Source organism: Acanthochromis polyacanthus, chromosome 11 (assembly GCF_021347895.1).
Source record: "Acanthochromis polyacanthus isolate Apoly-LR-REF ecotype Palm Island chromosome 11, KAUST_Apoly_ChrSc, whole genome shotgun sequence".
Lineage (NCBI taxonomy): Eukaryota > Metazoa > Chordata > Actinopteri > Pomacentridae > Acanthochromis > Acanthochromis polyacanthus.
In genome coordinates, this window is record NC_067123.1 from 38,864,637 (window position 1) to 38,885,209 (window position 20,573).

Sequence of the window (20,573 nt, forward strand, 5' to 3'; positions counted from 1 at the left end):
AGTTTGCATGTTCCAACCTAAACTTGCAAGACAGGAAATACACAATCACAGGACTCATAAAGAAAAACACGACTGCTGACTAATTTGGCACAGGACTGACCAACAGAATACAGGTCTGACTATAGATAAAAAGATAGTGACCGGCTCAGAGAGGAGCAGTGAACTTAACTGCCCAGTGTGGGAAGGAATGGCGGGGTAGGAATGCTGAGGTGGAGGGTGGCAGATGGAAACCAGAGTTGGCAGAAAGGTGCTGCATGGTGGCAAAGAAACATGGTGGTTCCAGATGGGTCCAGACTTAAAGGATGAGCAGGCAGGAATCTGAACTGGAAGAGCACAAGTTCACAATCTGGCTTTTATGTAGGAGGAGTGTAGACTGGAACACACCTCCACCCGCTCCCCCACCAATCCTGCTGATTGTGATTAGTAGCACCTGTCTGCCTACAACACACCACCTAGGAGAGAAAAAGGGAAAGGAGAAGAGTCTGCCTCTCCTGGCCAGCTGAGGTCCAGGGCGTGACAGTCATTAGCTGCGTTTCCATTACCTTAGATATGCGCAAAATGTAAATAGCGCAATAAAAAACTGGTAATGGAAACACCTGAATTTCGAAAAAGAACTAAAATATCGCTAAAAAGTTTTTACACTTTCATGAGGTGGTTTTTCAGACGTTTCGATATTGAAAAATATCACAAAAGCGCAATGGAAACACTTTTTATACGTCACCGGACGTGACGTACCTGGTCACATGACCAGTTATCTCGGAGTAAACATGGCGCGGTACGTGTGGACAGAAGAGGAGACCGAGACTTTTCTTGCCATTATTCTTGAGAAAAACATCACTGCCATACTAGACAGCAACTGTCAAGGCAACTGCAGTCGATGTAAAAATAACAACACCAACACACAACAGGTTTTGGGCGTCCATCTTCCTGCAGTCTCGCAGGATGATATTTTACACAATGCTTCTGCCCAGAACAACCTTCAATGGAAACACGTTCAAAGCGCAAATATACTTTGTCGAAATTTTAGAAATATCACTTTTATTTTGCAAAAAACTGTAATGGAAACCCAACTAGTGTCTCTGTATGTAGCAGGCTGTTACCTGTCCAGGTCATGGGACGGGATGGTCCATCTTCTGACAAAACCGAGTCCTTGAACTTCTGAAACTTTCAGCATTTCTGCCAACAAGATGGCACAAGTTTTAAGACTCGTTTTTTTAAGTTCAAGGATCAAGGATATTTATTGTCCCTGCATTTCTACAATTAAACTTTTTTGGCACTTCCAAAAAAACAACACAGCATAACAAACGACAAATATTAAAAACAAAAAACAAGTATAAGAAATTTTAAAAAAGCGAGTATCTACAAATAATGCGTAAAGAGTGTAATAGCGCAATGAGGTGCAATGTCTGCTTTAAAGTGTCTGATGTGAGTAAAACGCTTAGTTTGAGATGTTATTACACATTAGCATGATTATGGTCCATCAGTGAGTCTCTGTTGGAGAGCAGGGGTGTGGGTTAGGGTTCCAGAGCAGCTTACTTCAGCCTCCTCATGAAGAACATCCTCTGCTGGGCTTTAAATCCTATTTTGTGTCTTTTATAGGGATTGAAGCAAAAGGCTGATAATAAAGATAAATAATAATAATATTAGCAGCATGGGAAAGTCCAAATTGTTTTGCATTCTGATGCAGGCTATATAATGGTGGAGCTATTTCCACCTACTTCCCTGTGTAATTTTAGATAGTTTGCCAATAAAATTTCCTTTCTTTTCAAACTGATGACCTGTTTTATGCGTAAAATCTAAATATTAGTTGCTAAATATGTCTGAGAGAAGCAGTAGAGAAGGAAGTGTGACTGAAATGACTAAAATAAAGACTCTAAATACAGAACTAAGTTGTTGCATCACTGCAGCAGACAAGAGGGTTTTTATTTGTAAAGTATTCCAACAAGCGATTTGTAGACAAAGTCAGGAAATACGAGGAGGCTCAGAGTGAATCCCTGTGATGCAGGTGTGTAGCGATGCAGAAAAAGCTTCAACACGAGCCGCTGGCTTCGGCTGGCTGGCTCAGATCTCGTCTCTGAGTCCTCACACCTGTGGTTTGAGGTCGACTGGTGTTTGCAGGAGGCTGACTTCACCTCCCAGCATCCTGAAATATCACCAGAGATCACACATCAGCCCCGACAGCCCGGCGAGCAGCAGCAGGACGACACTAAAACACACAGCGAGGCCCAGTGATGGAGTGGAGAGGATGCAGCGTGAGGCCGAGTTAAACGATCACAGAGACACTGGATCTCCTCAGGAGGCTAAGTGGCCATCTGTGATCCTACACTCAGGCTGGCTCGGCTCCCACCTTCCCCCTCCAACCTCCTGTCTGTCAGACGGCCACCTTTTATCATGTAAAAATGGCCAGGATCCGAATTTTAATAAAAACAAAGCAGCAAATAACAACATGTGTCTTTCAGTTTATTGTTTAGATGCAAATTTACAGTTTTTATTCACTGCTACACAGACTTATCAGCTGGTCAATACAGTATCTAGAAACTAAAGCGCCATATATTTGTAAATTTCCCCGCTGTGGGATTAATAAAGGTTTAATCTATCCATCTATCTATCTATCTATCTATCTATCTATCTATCTATCTATCTATCTATCTATCTATCTGTCTGTCTATCTATCTATTCCCCTTTAGGAGGTGGTGGAGACCAAAATAGAACTAAAAGAGGGTTAACTATGCAAGTGTATTAACCAATATTCCAAATGTTTGGTGGGTCAATATATAATTGTGGGACTCATAGTTGACATTTTTGCTGTTTTCAGGCCTAAAAATCAACATGGCCGCCTATAACCAAGTACCACATGGCATTTTTAGAGAAAGAGTCTTCTAAATATCCAGTGGGCGTCAAAATTCCCTCAATTATACATTGACCCTGGTAACTGCTTAAACAGCTATTAATAAATGATGAGAAAACTTTACTCTTGGAGCACTTTTCGGACACAATTCAAAGTGCAAATTCCACAAAATGGAAACAAGAGAGCAAGCCATAAAGCTGATGAAATAAAAAGGTGTTAATTGACTGCTGAGGTGATTCACGCTGGTCTCCAGAGAGCAGCGGTGATCCAGTCGTGAGTCATTAATATATTCTGAGGGCATTCAAAAGGCCCCATTTGGTGAAAGTCCATTTTTATTGCGTTTTGTGGTTATAAACTAAAAATCTTTACAAGTGAGTAAGAATTCGACTGAGGTGCGAACTGATCGATAGTCATCTGACATGTTCCTCCTGAAGGCAGCAGCTCAGCGGCTTTAAGTGCAAAACAGCCCATTTAGAGCAGACATTAAACGAGATATTATACAGTGACGGTGAAGTGAACCGTCTTTGCAGTATTTTGAGCTGGAAGCTGGAAGGTGCACCGTGGGGCCATGTGAGACTTTGATTAATTTGCTGGATAGACGGTTGGATGTCTGCGTTTTATTCACAACTGCTGCTAATATGGCCAAAAAAACAACCAAAATAAAGAAAAACATTTGCCACATAAGCCTACATGATATTTTTTAAAAAACATTCTTAAATTCAGTCAGTAACAGCGCCACAAAAACATGACACAAACGACAAAAGTCAGACCTTAGCAGACAAAAAACAACACAAGACAAAATATTACAAAAACGGGAGAAACGACAAAACTAAACAAAAAACTTATGAAATGACAAAAAAAATGGACACAAACAAGACAAAAAAATGACAAAAAAACTAATGGAAAAATCAAAGAATCATCAAATTAACTCATGTGTTTTTAACTATTTTAAATCTGGACCAAAAAGGGATGAAAACAGACCAACAGAAGGGCTTCATGTGGTCGATTTAACACGTTTACAGCAGGTTCACGGTGTTTCATTTTAACGTGGTGCAGCTGCAGAAGACCTTCCTGCGATCAGACATTAGATAGTGAGATGCTGTAGTTGATGTTCAGACAGAGTGAGGAGAAAGAGACGGAGAGGGAGAAAACCGGGGCAACTATAAATAGCATCTCGGCGATGAGGGAGAGAGGAGACGCCACAGAGACCGAGAGGATGGAGAGGTGGAAAACAAACCCGAAGAACGAGACACCCGACACAAAAAACCCAACCCAAAATTATTCTTTTATTCAACAACTGAAGTCAGAAACAACCAATGCATGTGCAACACGGCCATGAACAGAATCAGAATAATAAACCCCACATGTACACAGGTCATTGTTTTTTTGTTTGTTTGTTTTTTTTGGCTCTTTGAACAAGCAACCATTTACAAGCTTAGAAAACAAAGAAAAAGAGAAATGAGGAACACATCTCCCGGCTGCAGTCAGTCCTTCCAGAAAGCACCAGATACACTAGATATGCCAGGAGAGGCTCTGTTCAGCAGACAGACCCTTCTGTACAATAAATATAATACTAAACTGCACTGTGCTTCATTTAACACTAAATATCACGGTGTCAATATAACCACAGGGCCTCTATTTATCACACAGAGAAGGGACACAGTTAGCCTGTTAGTCCTGCTCAGTAGCTTTAGCTGACATTTTACTCCTCCTTAATAACATAAATAGTTTAGCAGTTTGGGAGATTTATTTATTATCTGTTTTGCTCAGTTAGATAAAAACAACAATACTTCTCTCATACCTATCCGATAAAGTTAGCTTAGCGTAGCAACAGAGGCGGACAGCTAGCCTTGCTCTGTTTAAATGTCATAAAATCCTCCTCTAAAGCGCTCTTATTACCACATTACACCTTGCCATTACATAAAACAAAAAATGTAAAAACAGCAATTTAGAAGCACTGGAAGGCAGATTTTGCTACAAAGTCGGGCTAGTAGCTTCTCCCCGTTTCCAGTCTTTGGGCTAAGCTAAGCTAAGCTAAGGCTTACAGGAAATTAAGAATGAATGTACAGACATGAAAGTGGTGTTATGTTATTGAGGTAAATTTAGCAACAGCGAGGAACAGCTAGCCTAGCTCTGTCTAAATGTCATAAAATCCACCTCTAAAGCACACTAATTACCACATTACACCTTTTACTTGTCAATATGTGAAAAGAAAACGGCTATGTAGAAGCACTGGAAGGCAGATTTTGCTACAAAGTCAGGCTAGTAGTTTCTCCCGGTTTCCAGCTAAGCTAAGTTAAGCTAGCACCTACAGGAAACTAAGAATGGATGTACAGACGTGAAAATGGTGTTATGTTCTGTCATTTTGTAATGTTTGAAGCTTAAAATTTAAATTATTAAGGTAAATTTAGCAACAGTGGGGAACAGCTAGCCTAGCTCTGTCTAAATGTCATAAAATCCACCTCTAAAACGCGCTAATTACTACATTTTGTTACAAAGGCTAGTAGTTTCTCCCTATTTCCGGTCTTTGTGCTAAGCTAAGCTAAGTTAAGCTAAAGCCTACAGGAAATTAAGAATTAATGTATGGACATGAAAGTGGTGTTATGTTTTATGGTACTGTAATGTTTTAAGCTTAATATTTCAATTATAAAAGTAAATTTAGCAACAGTGGAGTACAGTTAGCATAGCACCGTCTAAATGTCAGAAAATCCACCTCTAAAGCGCACTAATTAACACATTACACCTTTTACTCTTCAATATGTACAAACAAAAGGTGTAAAAATGGTAATTTAGAAGGACTGGAAGGCAGATTTTGTTACAAAGTCAGGCTAGTAGTTTTCCCCTGTTTCCAGCTGCGCTAAGCTAAGCTAGCACCTACAGGAAATTAAGAATTAACATGAAAGTGGTGTTATGTTCTATGATACTGTAATGTTTTCAGCTTAATATTTAAATTATTAAGATAAATTTATATTTTAGATAACACTGTAGAGTCTTGTATATTTATTTAAACTTTGTAATGCTTATCGCTAGTTGTCTCTGATATTAAAATATAACAACCCAAATATTAGCCTTTTAGTACATTTAGTAGCTTTTCAATGACTGTAGTCCACAAAAGAAAACAACATCTGAGACCTGTTTTGAAGGCTCATTTCATTCATAACAATGAATATGACTAGTAAAAGCAATATAATCCAAAATACATCCATTTTAGCTTATTTTTGTTTTTATCAATTGGTGGTTCATTTTAGTTTTGTTTCAATTTCAGCCAAATCCTTATTGTTTCATTCCCATTTATTTAGGCTGTTTATGCAGAATATTATTAGCACATCGCAACGTATTTCACATAAATAAAAAATAAAATGCAAATGAGGAGGAAGAAACCCTTAGTTGTAGGTTAAATGTGTGTCTCTGTGTGATAAATATGGGCCTAGATGTGTTTCAACCCAATAATATACATATGAATAATAATAATATTCAAATAATAAACTACAGTATAAACTGAGTTTCTATTTGTGTTCATCGTCAACAAACATATTTTTCATAGATTTTAATATCTCTATATAATTTTTTAAAAATATCATCATCATTATAGGAACCAATGGAGGAAAGGGAACAGGAAGGGAGAGGTTTGGGGGGCGCACAAAGAGATATGTTAATAGGTCCGTTAGCTCATGTGGTCAGGAGAAAGACAAAATGAGAGAGTATAGGGGGTAAACTGGGGCAATAAGAGTGGAAAGTGCTACAATACAGTATAGGCAATAATATTTTCTCTCTCCTATTGGAAACATTCATTTCGTAACTCCTGAAAAGTCAAAGTTCGTAGCGTAACGCCACAGCCAGCCGTTCAGAACTACGCTACGTTATGGAAACCAAACACCATAGGAGCCTTAATATTAAAGACGAATGGAAACAAACTGAGGATGACATGCAGGGTTATGTTGCCTCGTACGTCTAACGTTGCACTAAAGTCTCATAAACGGTGTCCCAAAGAGTAAATAGCGAGAGATGTGCAACACAAAACTACACTTCTAAAGTACTCGCGATAAAAAACAATATTTGCAAACCTAAAACTCAAATACTTAAGTTGTCTCCTCGTCTTGTTTTGACGGTTTTTGAAAAATACTGCAGCACACACTAATCTCAGGAAATGTTCCCACCAACAGCTGGGAGACAAACTAGTTTTGCACTAAAAGCCCATTAGCTTAAATTTATACTCATCATGCACTAGAAGGACTATGAGTGGAAGCAGCTGCAATATTATCTGTCTAAAGATATCAAATTCATACCGATTTTTTAGTGTCAGACAGCGGCAATAAACTGGTGATATACTGTAAACTATAGCTGCATGGGTAGATATAGAATAACTTAATAAATAACACATTTCAAATAAATTAACAAACATGTAATCCATAAGTTAGGTATCTTCTCATCCACACAAATAATCTGAAATAAATACTCTGTTTGGTTGAGAGTCCAGCCTCTGTTTGGTGCGTTTTATCCATCGTCCTCTAACACTACTCTTGAAATCAACACTGTTTCAGAAAACACACGATTTTTGTACCTGCAAGATTAAAATGTAAGCCTTATTTAAGCTAAATCAGGGGTGTCAAACATGAGGCCCGTGGGCCAAAAGTGGTCCTCCAGAGGGTCCAATCCGGCCCTCAAAGCGTAAAAACTCCAGAGAAGACTTTAACTGCAGATTGTAAATGAGTAAAACTATAAATTTAAAATAATTCCTAGGCCATGACAAGTTGTTTTGACCAGAAAGCAAAATACTCGATTGTTCTTTTTTCTTTTGTGTCTCATTTTTGTAATATTTTGTCTTGTTTTTTTGTTGTTTTTTGTCTGACTTGTCGTTTGTCTCGCGTTTTCGTTGTTTTGTTTCTCATTTCTGTCATTTTCTGTTTCCTTTTTGTCTCGATTGTTCTTTTTGTCATTTTTTGTCTTGTTTGTCTCCATTTTTTTGTTGCATTGTAACTTCGTCTAATTAAAATACTAAATTGTTCATTGTTCTTTTCCCCTTAATATTTTGTCTTGTTTTTGTTTTTTGTCTGACTTTTGCTGCTTGACTTTGAGTTTTTGTAATTTTTTCGTCTCATTTTTGTTATTTCTGTTTTTTTGTCTCACTTGTGTGGTTTGTCCATTTTTCTTGTCATTTTGTGTCTCACTTTTGTCATTTTGTGTCTCATTTTTGAAATATTTTGTCTTTTTTTTTGCTTGTTGTCTTTTTTTGTCCAACGTTTGTTGCTTGTCTCATGCATTTGTCATTTTGTTTCTTGTCTTTGTCATTTTGCGTCTGATTTGTGTAACATTTTGTCTTGTTTTTGTTGTTGTTTTTCATCTGACCTTTGGCATTTGATCACAAGATAAAATACGATACGGTTCAGTTCCAGATGACTAAATGTTGTGTTCCATTGCAGACACTCTGTGATCTAGAAGTTCTAATGTGTAAATGACAAACTGAGGCTGAATGTTGTTGACATTTAACTTATTTTTCTTCAAAAATTTCAGGTTGGTCATAATATTTTGAGAAAAAAAAAAGTGTGAACATTTTCAGAATGTACATTTTTTGCACTAAAACAAAGGGAACGATGTGGAGTTGTGGTTGTTATGCTGTGATTTTACTGGTCCGGTCCACTTGAGATCAAATTGGGCTGAATGTAGAACCTGAACTAAGATGAGTTTGACACCCCTGAGCTAAATAAACCTTTTTGAACACGCCGTCTCACTGTAAATACTTAAAAGACACAGCGATCTATCCTCTCGTGTAACTACATCAGCAAAGGGGAGCATGAATTTATCAGTGTCATATGAATAGTTAATGTGAGGAGCTTTGTTTCCCTCCTGCAGCTCGTATCTGAGTGTAAATATTAAAGCGGCCGCTGCGCTAACAGAAATACCGGGCCTCTCCTGACATTTGGCATCGAAACATCGGCTGTGATTGATCGGTTTTTGGTCGTCGGTGAGCGTTTGTTGGCAGCAGGTTGGGTCGGAGCCGGCGAGCGGGGAAACAGTTTGAGTGCATTTTCCTATTTCCTCCAAAGAGCAGTTAGCTAACGAAACGTGCCCCGTCAGGAGATCGGCGTGGAGTTAGGGCTCCCAGTCGTCGTCGTGGTGCTGCGAGGCGATGATGACCACCACGGTGAGGATGGTGCACAGCACGATGGAGGCGATGCCCACCGCCAGGCTGATGAAGGAGAAGTTGCGAGCCTCGCGGGACGCTATTTCTGCCGTCACCATGTCGCCTCGGGCGATCGCCGTACGAACCTGGAGGGAGGGAAGAAGAGAGAGACAAATTATACGTATGCTCCGCATTATAGTGTGATTAATTCTAATTCTCTTCAGTGGAGTCCTGATTTCTACAAACTAATCCTCCGAGTCGTCTCTCAAGTCAAAGCAAAGTTTTACAAGTCAACGAGTCAGCATTGTGTTTCACTTTATTCGTTGTTTTGTGTCTCGTTTTTGTAATATTTTGACTGATTTTTGTAATATTTGTACTCGATTTTCTTGTCTTTTGTCTGACTTGTCGAGTTCTGTTTCTATTTTTTGTCATTTTGTGTTTCCTTTTTGTCTCATTTGTGTTTTTTGTCTTAATTTTGTCATTTTGTGTTTCGGTGTATTCGTTGTTTTGTGCATCTTTTGTGTCCTTTGTCTCATTTTTGTAAAGTTTTGTCTTGCTTTTGTTGTGTTTTTGTCTGACTTTTGTCATTTGCTTACTTTCTTGTCATTTCATTTTTCCCTTTTGTCATTTCCTGTCTCATGTTTTTGTCATTTTGTGTTTCATTTTTATCTCCCTTGTGTTTTTTGTCTTATTTTTGTCATTTTGTGTTTTGCTTTATTTGTTGTTTTGCACATATTGGTGTCATTTGTCTGCTTTTTCATCAATTTGTTTCTCACTTTTGTCATTTTTTTGTCTCATTTTCCTTCATTTTTTGGAAAATTTTTGTCTTTTTGTTTTGTTTCATGTTGTGTGTCTCATTTTTTGTCGTTTTGTGTCTCATTTTTGTAATATGTTGTCTCGATTTTGTTGTCTTTTGTCTGACTTTTGTAGTTCTGTTTCTACTTTTTGTCATTTTGTGTTTTCTTTTTGTCTCATTTGTGTTTTTTGTCTTAATTTTGTCATTTTGTGTTTCACTGTATTCGTTTTGTGCATCATTTGTGTCGTTTGTCTCATTTTTGTCATATTGCGTCTCATTTTTGTAATATTTTGTCTCGATTTTGTTGTCTTTCATCTGACTTTTGTCGTTTGTCTCGTATTTTTGTTGTTTGTTGTGTTTCATTTGTGTCGTTTGTCTACTTTCTTGTCTCACTTTTGTCATTTCTTGCCTCGTTCTCATTTGCCCATTTTTTTGTCGCTTTGTAACACTTTTGTCTAATTTTTTGTCGTACACACCTAGAGGGAGGGTAAGTGGGAGACAGAGGAGAGAAATTAGAATATAGGTTGCGTAACGGGAAGAAGCACGAGTGGGAAGCAGCAGAGAAACGATCGATTTCACTGCAGCACAGGCTGAATGTGAAGAAAGAGGCCAACGTTAACGCACTACAACAACACACAGCGCCGACCGGTGGGTCCATGCCTTGTCAGCTCAGCTCAACTCACAGCCAGCTGAGCAGAGCCCAGAGGAAAAAATCCATTCTGTCCCGTTGCACTGACAATGGTGCAGTTATATAACGTGGGCTGCTGAGTGTGTGCTGGTCAGCACGGACCGCCATTACCCAGATAAACAACACGAAGCAGGAGAGCCACCGGACCGGATCTTTAACGTCAGATCAACTTAAACATGAACTTCAGACCGTTTAGTCTAAACCAGGGTGTCCAACATGCGGTCCACGGGCCAAAAGTGGTCCTCCAGAGGGTCCAATCCGGCCCTCAAAGTGTGAAAACTCCAGAGAAGACATTAACTGCAGATTGTAAATTAGTAAAACTAGAAATTTAAAATCATTTCTAGACCATGACAAGTTGTTTGGATCATAAAGTAAAACACCAGATTGGTCATTGTTCTTTTGTGGTTGTGTCTCATTTTTGTAATATTTTGTTGTTTTTGTTGTTTTATGTCTGACTTTTGTTGTTTGTCTCGTCTTTCTGTCGCTTTGTTTCCAGTTTTTGTCGTTTTGCGTTTCCTTTTTGTCTCACTTGTTTCATTTGTCTTGTTTTTGTCATTTTGTATTTTGCTTTAATCGTTGTTTTGTTTCATTTTTCAACTCGAGCCTTCAGGGATCAACGATATTTCCTGACAGTCACAGGACAGTTCTGTGTTTGTTTACAAGCACGAGCATCTTCTTTTTGTACATTTTCCATCCTGTTCCAGCTAAAATACCAATAAAATGTTTTTATGAAGGACATTTATCTGCTGCCTCACATAAAGAACGACAACTAATGTTTTTTTTTCCAAATAAAAGGAATCTAGTTGTGACTCTGATGGAATCATTCTCAATTTTTCTTAATTCCAACACATTTTCCTTCTAATTAGCGCAACAAAAGTCTAAAATAGTAATTTTTGTGTCTTGCAGCTCCACTGACATCCAAAAGAATTCATGATGAATACAGACACGGTCGAATCAAATCCACACTCACCGTCCTGTTTCTGAAAATACTCACTGGGTCACCAAATGTGTATTAATCCACAGCTAAATAAAGTCCCTCAACCCCCCCAAAAATGCCCTATTTATTAATGTTTGAGTAACGTTTGCTTAAAACCACAGAGAAGAGCTGTTTAAGGGGATAAATTGTTCTTCGTTAAGAATTTAAATATCTACTTACCACCTGTTTTTAAATGTTTTACGTTGTCAGAAGTGATAAACAGGCTTCAGGCCACAGACGGAGCAGAGAGGTGTTGGAACTCATTAAGTTAAAGTCAGTTTAATTAGTCAATAAGTCAGTGTGTGGAGCAGAAAACAGTCTGGAATAAAAAAGGAAAACTCCATGTGTGATCGATGTGTTTCTCCAAAGATTTAATCTGAGTAAAATAAAATGTTCTGCATGCTGGATTTATTTTGTTATCATAATGTAATTTATTTGCTGTTTTGTGTATCGTTTGTGCCGTTTGTCCATTTTTTTGTCAATTTGTTTTTCACATTTGTCATGTTTGTCTTGTTTTTGTCGTTCGTCCATTTTTTGGAAACATTTTTGTGTAATTTTTTGTCTTTTTGCTTTGTTTCATGTCGTTTGTCTCATTTTTTTGTCATATTGCGTCTCATTTTTGTAATATTTTGTCTTGATTTTGTTGTCTTTCTTCTGACCTTTGTTGTTTATCTCATGTTTTTGTCGTTTTGCTTCTGTTTTTTGTCTTTTTGTGTGTCTTTGTGCTCATTTTGTTTCTTTTTTGATCATTTTCAGTCTGTTTTGTGGGCTTTTTCGGTCTGTTTGTGGCCATTTTGTGTGTCTCTGTGGTCATTTTGCAATTTTTTGTAGTTATTTTGTGTCTTCATATGATAATTATCTGTCTCACCGAGTCATTTTGTGTTTTTCTGCGGTCACTTTGTGTCATTTTTTGTCATTTTGTGCGCCTTTGTGGTCATGTTGTGTAATTGTTGTGACCGTTTTGTGCACACACATTTACCAAGAAGTCCGTTCTTTAACGTTGTAGGTGTGTTTGTCTGGAGGAGACGACTGCAGAAAGAATCCTTAATGAGCTTAGATCAAAAAGCCTGAGATCTTGGCTCTTACAGATCACTCCCTGACAATGTGACATCATATACATGAGGCAGAAAGCATAATAGGTCTCGTTTAAAGGCTCAAACTGATCCAGTAAATGTGATATTACTCTGGTAAGAAGCCTAGAGATCAAACAGAGGCTCCAACCTGCACAGCTTTGATGATGGCGATGATGCCGGTGGGCCAGAAGCAGCAGACGGTGGTGAGGACGGCGATGGGCAGGTAGTCGTGAGGCGGCCGGCGGTCCATCAGGGTGATGCTGGGCGGCATCTGCATGGGGTGGATCTGACCCGGTGGGATCCCTGGGTGGGCTCCTCCTGCTGGCATGTAGGGCTGACCCTGAGCAGAGACAGGAAGTGATGTAAGAAGCAGTGGAGCAGCTGACAGAGCACTTCAGGAACAAGGTGACGGGATGATTGACAGGGAGCAATGTAGGAAAAAAAAAAATTGCATTTTTGACAGCAGTCAGTCAGATTTAAATCGGGGGTGTCCGTCATGCGGCCTGCGGGCCAAAAGTAAAACTTTGCTTTGACTTGAGAGACGACTCTGAGCATTAATTCTAAACAAACAAAGATTAATTTGTTGGTGATGAGTTTGCTGCAGAGCTGATTTTAGCTCTTGATATTATTCTATTTGCATTCAAACCCACACTCCTGTGGTCTTCCACACACAGAAATTACAATCAGGAAACGGCTCAGCTGCACTTTCAGCTGTTTAAAGATTCACAGTCGCTTTCTGGAGCCTCGTTTCACCGTTTTGATGTTCAGTCGCGCTGAAGCAGGACCGGTTTTATCCTCTAATGTGTTCTCATGAGGAGCTCTGAGTCAAAAAAACAACCATATTCTGATTTATTAAACAAAACTATTAACCATCTTTAGCATGAGCTGAATGTACCTGTGAAGTGTGAGCAGTTCAACTAAAAACACATCTTTTAGTTTTAATAAAGTAGAAAGCTCATTGCAGAAGAAATAGTCTAATTTTAAATTGATTTTTAAAGTCTCTGGGACGAAAAACTCTGAATAAAAAGAAGCAGAGATTTGATGTTGATCATCTTATGAACTAAGGTAATCAATTCTGCTCACTAAACATTAGAAAAGAAAATAGAAATAGATTATTTATCCACTTTTCACCATGTGTGTAAAATATGAACTAATAAAATCAAATCTGGTGCTCAAAAACTAAATCTATTTAACCCTGTAAGACCCAAAAATAGAAAAAAACTGCAAAAACTAAAATAAAATAAAATAAAACTAACAAAAATAAATAAATATAATTATATACAAAACCCAAATATAGAAAACTGAGCAAAAATAAATTAAAATTAAACAAAAAAAATAAAGTAAATATAATTACATACAAAACCCAAATATAGAAAAATGAGCAAAAAATAAACTAAAATTAAACTAAAACAACTAAACTAAGTATAATTATATGCAAAACCCAAATGTAGAATAAAATGAGCAAAAACAAGAAATAAAATTAACTAGATAAATATAAATAAATATATATTTTCTAAATGCCTGAAAGAAAAGTACATTATAAATAAAATTAATATTTATTATTATTATTATTATCAATATTATTATGCAAACACAAATCTAAAAAAAAAAAATGTCCAAAAAAAATTAAAACTGAAAAAAAATACATGCACACACACACACACACACACATATATATATATATATATATATAAAAACCTAAATATGCAAAAAATGAAAAAATATATAAAAAAATAATGGAAAACAATAATTTAAAAAATGAAAGATGTATTTTTGCAGCAGTGGGTTTTACAGGGCTAATAAATAAGGAATGCAAATGATCTCAACCTGTTGATGCAACTATAGGTAAATAATAAGTAAATAATATGTTAAACAATAGGTAAATAAAAGCATCATGAACCAAACAGCTGTTTCTCGCATCTCCTGGAACATTTTTCCTTATTTTTCTTCATGAAAATACTTCTAAAACAGTCAGAGAGGCCGTTTAAATGATGATGACAGCTTTAACGGATCTAGTTTAGGAAGTATTTTATGAGGAAGCTTCCTGGACAGTTAGGATTAATTATGCACAGTTTAATTAAGGGAGCAGCAGGTGTCACACAGCAGGAAAATGAACGATGAATGAAGCTTTTCCAACAGAGAGAACAGAAAACGAACGACATGAGAATTCAAACATCTCAAAAAATAAAAACAAGAACAGCCGATAATATCAGCTCGAATAAAAATAAGTTTAAATCAGACATTTATAAAGGAAATATATATAAAACTGTCCAGATGCATTAATCTGACCAGTACGTTACATTAATATGGAGTTTTCTCAAATAAATACTGAGAAAATTTATTGATTTATTTAAATTTAGAACTGTGTGAATAATGTTCAAAACCAACAACCAGTTACGCCCTGAGAAACTACGAATGAAGAAGAAATTATATTTTTAAAAAGCTGTTTGCTCGTAGCACCATGAAGAGCGGATGTTTATCAGTTTATGGGTAAACTTATGGAACAGTGTAGGCGATCAGCTTAAAATGAGCACAAATATAAAACAAGTTCAAAAAGATCTTTGTGTATTTTTGTAATGTGCTTATATTGAGACCTATTGTCCTTTTATTGTGAAATATTGTCCCTTTATTATGAAATTATCCTTTTATTGAGACCTATTGTCCTTTTATTGTGAAATATTGTCCTTTTATTGTGAAATATCATCCTTTTACTTCAATCTATTGTAATTTAATTGTAAAATTATCCTTTTATTGTTATGTAATGTCCTTTTATTGTGACTTACAGCCCTTTTATTGTGAAATATCATCCTTTTATTGTGAAATATTGTCCTTTTGTTATAAAATTGTTCTTTTATTGTTACCAAATGACCTATACTCCTGTGTTTCACTGTTTTTTTCTTTTACCTAAGGAGTGTGGATGTAAACTAGTATTCTTGCTATAATTCAGCATCTTTAAGTTTATTGCTGTCTAAAGAGAACTTCTAATAAAGGAATAAATAAGATTACAAAAAATATGGCTTAAAAATTGGACATTTTTTTAGTTTTGCCTGAAATAAATCCCATAAATAAACCTGAGGTGTTTAAACTCACCGATGCCATGGGGTAGACGGGGACGTAGGCCGTGCAGGGCTGCAGCTGAAGGGGGTATCCGGGGTGGAGGTACCCCACAGGGGGGTGTGCCATGGTGCCTCCGGGGGCCTGGGTCTGGACGGTGTAGCCCTGAGGGGCCCCTGGTGGCCCCATCGGCCCGCAGTGGAACTGAGTCTCTTGGAGGTACCCCTCTGAGCCCGGGGGAGGGGGCGGCGGGGGTAGTTGGGCTGGGTGCCCGGGGCCGGGGGCATGTTGGGGTGCTGGGGGACGGTGGGGTCCTGGGGGCCAGGCAGGTAGGGAGGAGGCTGCATGGTCTGACGGCCGGAGTCGTCGAGTCCTGAGAGAAGAAGAAGAAGAAAGAGGAGGAGAATCAGAAATAGAAAGGCAGAGGAAGAGCAGAGTGAGGGCAGAACGTTATCTAATCCTGTTGGACGTCAAGACAGGAAAATATAGACCAGCGGTGTCCAACATGAGGCCCGTGGTCCAAAAGTGGTCCTCCAGAGGGTCCAATCCGGCCCTCAAAGTGTAAAAATTACAGAGAAGACATTAACTGCAGATTGTAAATTAGTAAAACTATAAATTTAAAATCATTTATAGACCATGACAAGTTGTTTAGATCAGAAAGTAAAATACTAGATTGCTCTTTTGTTGTTTTGTGTTTCCTTTTGTCTCGCTTGTGTTTTTTGTCTTATTTATGTCATTTTGTGTTCTGCTTTATTTTTTATTTTGTGTGTTGTTTTGTGTTTTTGTCTCGCTTGTATTATTTTTCTACTTTTTGCCGTTTTGTTTCTCCTTTTTATCAATTTTGGTCTCGTTTGTGTCATTTATGTAATTTTTTTTGTCACTTTGTAACTTCTTTGTCGAATTTGTTGTCTGTTTTTGTTTCATGTCGTTTGTCTCATTTTTTGTCATTTTGAGTCTTGTTTTAGCAATATTTTGTCTTGTTTTTGTTGTTTTTTGTCATTTTGATCATAAAGTAAAATCCTCTCTGGTTCAGGTCCAGGTGACTAAATGTTGTGTTTCTTTGTAGACACTCTGTGATCTGGAAGTTGTAATGTGGAATTGATTAACTGAGGATGAATGTTGCTGAAATTGAAGTTATTTTTCTTAATAAATTTCAGGTTGTTCATGATGTTTTATAAAAAGATAATTCCTTACATGTGAACATTTTCAGAATGAACATTTTTGCACTAAAGCAAAGGAAACATTAGGAGTTGTGGTTATTTATCGGTTATTATGCTGTGATTTAACTGGTTACTTGAAATCAAACTGGGCTGAATGTGGAACCTGAACTAGAATGAGTTTGACTCTCCTGTATTACACAAATCCTCAGCTCCTCAGTAAGACTTCAAACAGAAAACACTGATATTTCCCAACCTGCAGCTTAATGAAGACAGTGATTGACATTTTCACTCTCAAAGACCTTTTTCTCTGCCTTCACAGTGACGTTTAGAAATGAGCAGAAGAACCTCATCCTGATGCCTCCGTCTGCTCCCTCTGTGTTTGTTTAACTCTGAAAATGACTGACGGGGCGTCGTGTTTAAGCAGCGGGGGAGGCGATGCTCTCCGACAGGGACAAGAGGAGGGAGAAGGGGGACAAAACGGAGATGGACGGAGGAAGGAAGGAGGAGCTGATGGGACAGAAGCAGCAGAGCAGGAGGCAGGAGGCGAGCGGCTGAGTGATGAGGGATGACGACTAGCGCTCGGGGACCGGCTTTACGTAACGCTTCCCAACCCTGTCACAAGCAGGAAGTGGACCAGAAACAGACAGAGGGGAAGAGGAGGCGGCACGAAGGGAAGGGACACCTTTAAGAGGTCATGATGTGAAGAGCAACACCAGCCCGTGACATCTCTGTTATCTAGATCTGGAGACGTTTCTGAGTCCAGAATGTGGCCAGAAAGTGAATTTAAAACAGCCAGTACTGACTGTAAACAACACTGTTTTGTAGGGATGTCTGATAATATCGGCCCACTGATATTATCGGACCGATATTGGCATAAAAATGTAATATCGGTCAATATTGTTAGCGTTTTTGTTGTCGGTAAAATAATGCCTGGATTTCACTGGCATTTACTCATAGATTCATGCACAAATTGATCTTTGTTTGTTTAGACCAGGGGTGTCCAACATGAGGCCCGTGGGTCAAAAGTGGTCCTCCAGAGGGTCCAATCCGGCCCTCAAAGTGTAAAAATTACAGAGAAGACATTAACTGCAGATTGTAAATTAGTAAAACTAGAAATTTAAAATCATTTCTAGAACATTACAAGTTGTTTTGACCATAAAGTACTAGATAGAACAATGTTTTTTTTTTTTTTTTTTTTGCCATTTTGTGTGTCGCTTTTGATGTTTTTTGTCTCATTTTTGTAATGTGTCATCTTGTTTTTGTCTTTTTCGCTGTTTGCTTCATGACGGAATGAAAAGAATGAATAGACTGAGGTCAGCGGTTATTTAACCCCAACAGCCCTCGGGGGGGATTCCACTACCTTCATGTTTACGCTCTTCTCTCGGTCATTACCAGGACAAGCCATTCATGATGCATCTTGTTTTATTCACAACAATCCAGCCTGTTCAGACCTTAAGTTATTTGTTTTTATATTAGCCATCCAGCCAATGGATGGATGGTTAATGTAATACCATTCCTGGAGTAACAGCTAGCATTCTGACACCAGTATTTGCCATTCTTAAGCTAATCACTAGCATTCTGGGATACAAACCCAGGCTAGCCATTTGCAATCCAAGGGTAACAAGTACCATTCCTAGCCTAGCAACTACAATTCCCAGGCTAGCAAACAACCTACTCAGTCTGAAAACTAGTATTCCTAAGCTATCAGGTGGCTAACCGCAACCATTCCCAGGCTCATAACTGGCTTAATTGGCATCATTGATAGATAGATAGATAGATAGATAGATAGATAGATAGATAGATAGATAGATAGATAGATAGATAGATAGATAGTCTTCTTGTCTGCCACTGATCCTGTTTCTTGCACATTATTATTCATATTTACTAATAAATAATGTTAAGTAGTTACAGTTTACTAGTATTTATTAATAAATAATGTCTATTCCTACTTTTAGTTGTCAGGATTTCCATTAAATGTGAGGAAGACCAATGGTTAAGGTTTTCTTGTTGACTCAGACTCTCAGCTGTAGGTTTTACTGCTCAAACACAGAATCCTCATGTCACCAAACAACTTAATGAGCAGCTGAACACGGATTTATCTTTTCTGTTTCTCACAGGAGAGGAACAGGAAAAGCTCATTTCCACCCGATGAGCACGAATCTCTGAAGAAACAAGCCTCCTTGTTATTGCTATCAATGACAGGATAAGGAACAGAGTGTTCTCTTAAAGATGCTTTATTTAATGCATCTGGCTGTGTTTGGGTTTAGGGGTTTTAAAGAGCCTGATTAAGGGACACTTTGAGGATAATTACCATTACATGTGTCACATCAGCATCCCTCCTGGTTGTCCTCATAAACACCCCTAGAGGAGCTGCTTCATGTCCATCCATTGTTTAATTATAGAACCACAGATCTGATGAACAGCAGACAGCGGTGGTCACGTTTGCAGCTCCAGTGATAAGATCAGGTGTCATCAGCAGCTTCATTTCTACTCATTTTTACACTGGAAAGCTGCAGTTTTCTGGGAGTTTCCGCTAAATCTGCACTAGTTGGTGCTCTAAAAACCTCCAAATATTAGAAATTGGAAACATATGATTGTTTTTAACGCATGATTGTTGTTATTAAAGGCTGTTAAAGGACACCCACACCATTCCAGGAGACGGAGGCCTGTGCGTAATGATGGCAAGAAGACGCATATATGGAGAGAGAAAGAACAAGATGGAATTTAGAAGAAAACCTGCACATTCAGGCTAACAAACAGATAAAAATCCCGAATTTACGCACAGATTTAATCACAAAAACTCTCTAAAGTCTGTGATGTGAAGCCCCTGCGGTGATTTTCTTCTCTTTCTGCCCCCTACAGCTGCACCCACACAGCGGTGCATCCTCTCCTCCAGCTTCTCCTCCACTTCAATCATCTCACCGTGTTTTTCAGACGACATGCCTTCTGATCCGCTGTCCTCCGATCTGTTCTCTCTGCTCCAGCTGCCGGTGGGAACAAATAAAATCCTCCTTTTTGGTGCGCGGTGATGCGGAGTCTTATTCCAAGCAGCCCATCCTCAGGACGCCTTCATGCTTCAGAAACAGAGAAAAACACCCACGGTTCAGTGTCAACTTCGGCTTTTTTTCTAAATATATATGAGATTGAAGCCAGTCGTGCGTCAGCGTGCGTCCAGCTCTGATCTCTCCTCTCTCTCGCTGCTTCTAATAAGGTTTCTCCACTAACGCGTCGCCGTACATTGAATTAATGAGACACAAAGCTATCGTTGTCTTAAAGCGACAGCCCGGATTGTGGAGAGAGAGAGGAGAAAAGCGCACAGGCTGCTGGAACATCCCATTAAAGCGCAACAAAGAGGGTTAACTGGACGGATTTCCTTCCCTACATGACATTTAACCCACATCAGTCCTCAATTGATTCTTCTGGCAGATTCTTTATTTATGATTCTGCTGCCAGAAGGCCAGAAATAGAAAATACAGCCATGGAAAAATGATTATTCCAGCCATGTTTCCTTCAATTTCTTGTTCATTTTCAAGACTGGTGTCACTAAAGGTCCATTTGTTTGGACAAATATAATGATAACAACTAAAATGTCACATAAGAGTTTAATTTAAGAGCTGATATCAGACATGTTCTATGGTTTTCTTGATAATAATCAACTCATTTCTGGCGTGTTTGTGTTAGTTATTGTCATTTGGTGTCTTTTTGTTTATTCTGTCTTGTCTTTGTCCTTTAGGTCTTGGTTGTCATTTTGTGACTTGTGTCTAATTTTTGGTAATTTTTTGTCTCATTTTTGCCGTTCTTTGTTGTTTTTGTCATTTTCTGTCTCGTTCTTATCATTTTGTTTCATTTTTTTCATT

General features: G+C 38.2%; 1 protein-coding gene across 1 annotated transcript; it reads right to left on the reverse strand.

Annotated features, from left to right (window-relative positions):
• Nucleotides 1-4,114: 4,114 nt before the first annotated feature.
• On the reverse strand, nt 4,115-20,151 carry prrt1 (proline-rich transmembrane protein 1). The gene is given in 5 exon segments (XM_022217183.2): nt 4,115-9,115; nt 12,651-12,842; nt 15,593-15,810; nt 15,813-15,929; nt 19,639-20,151. Coding segments are annotated over 5 exon segments (723 nt in total). The 5' UTR covers nt 19,658-20,151; the 3' UTR covers nt 4,115-8,938.
• Between the last annotated feature and the right edge of the window lie 422 nt (nt 20,152-20,573).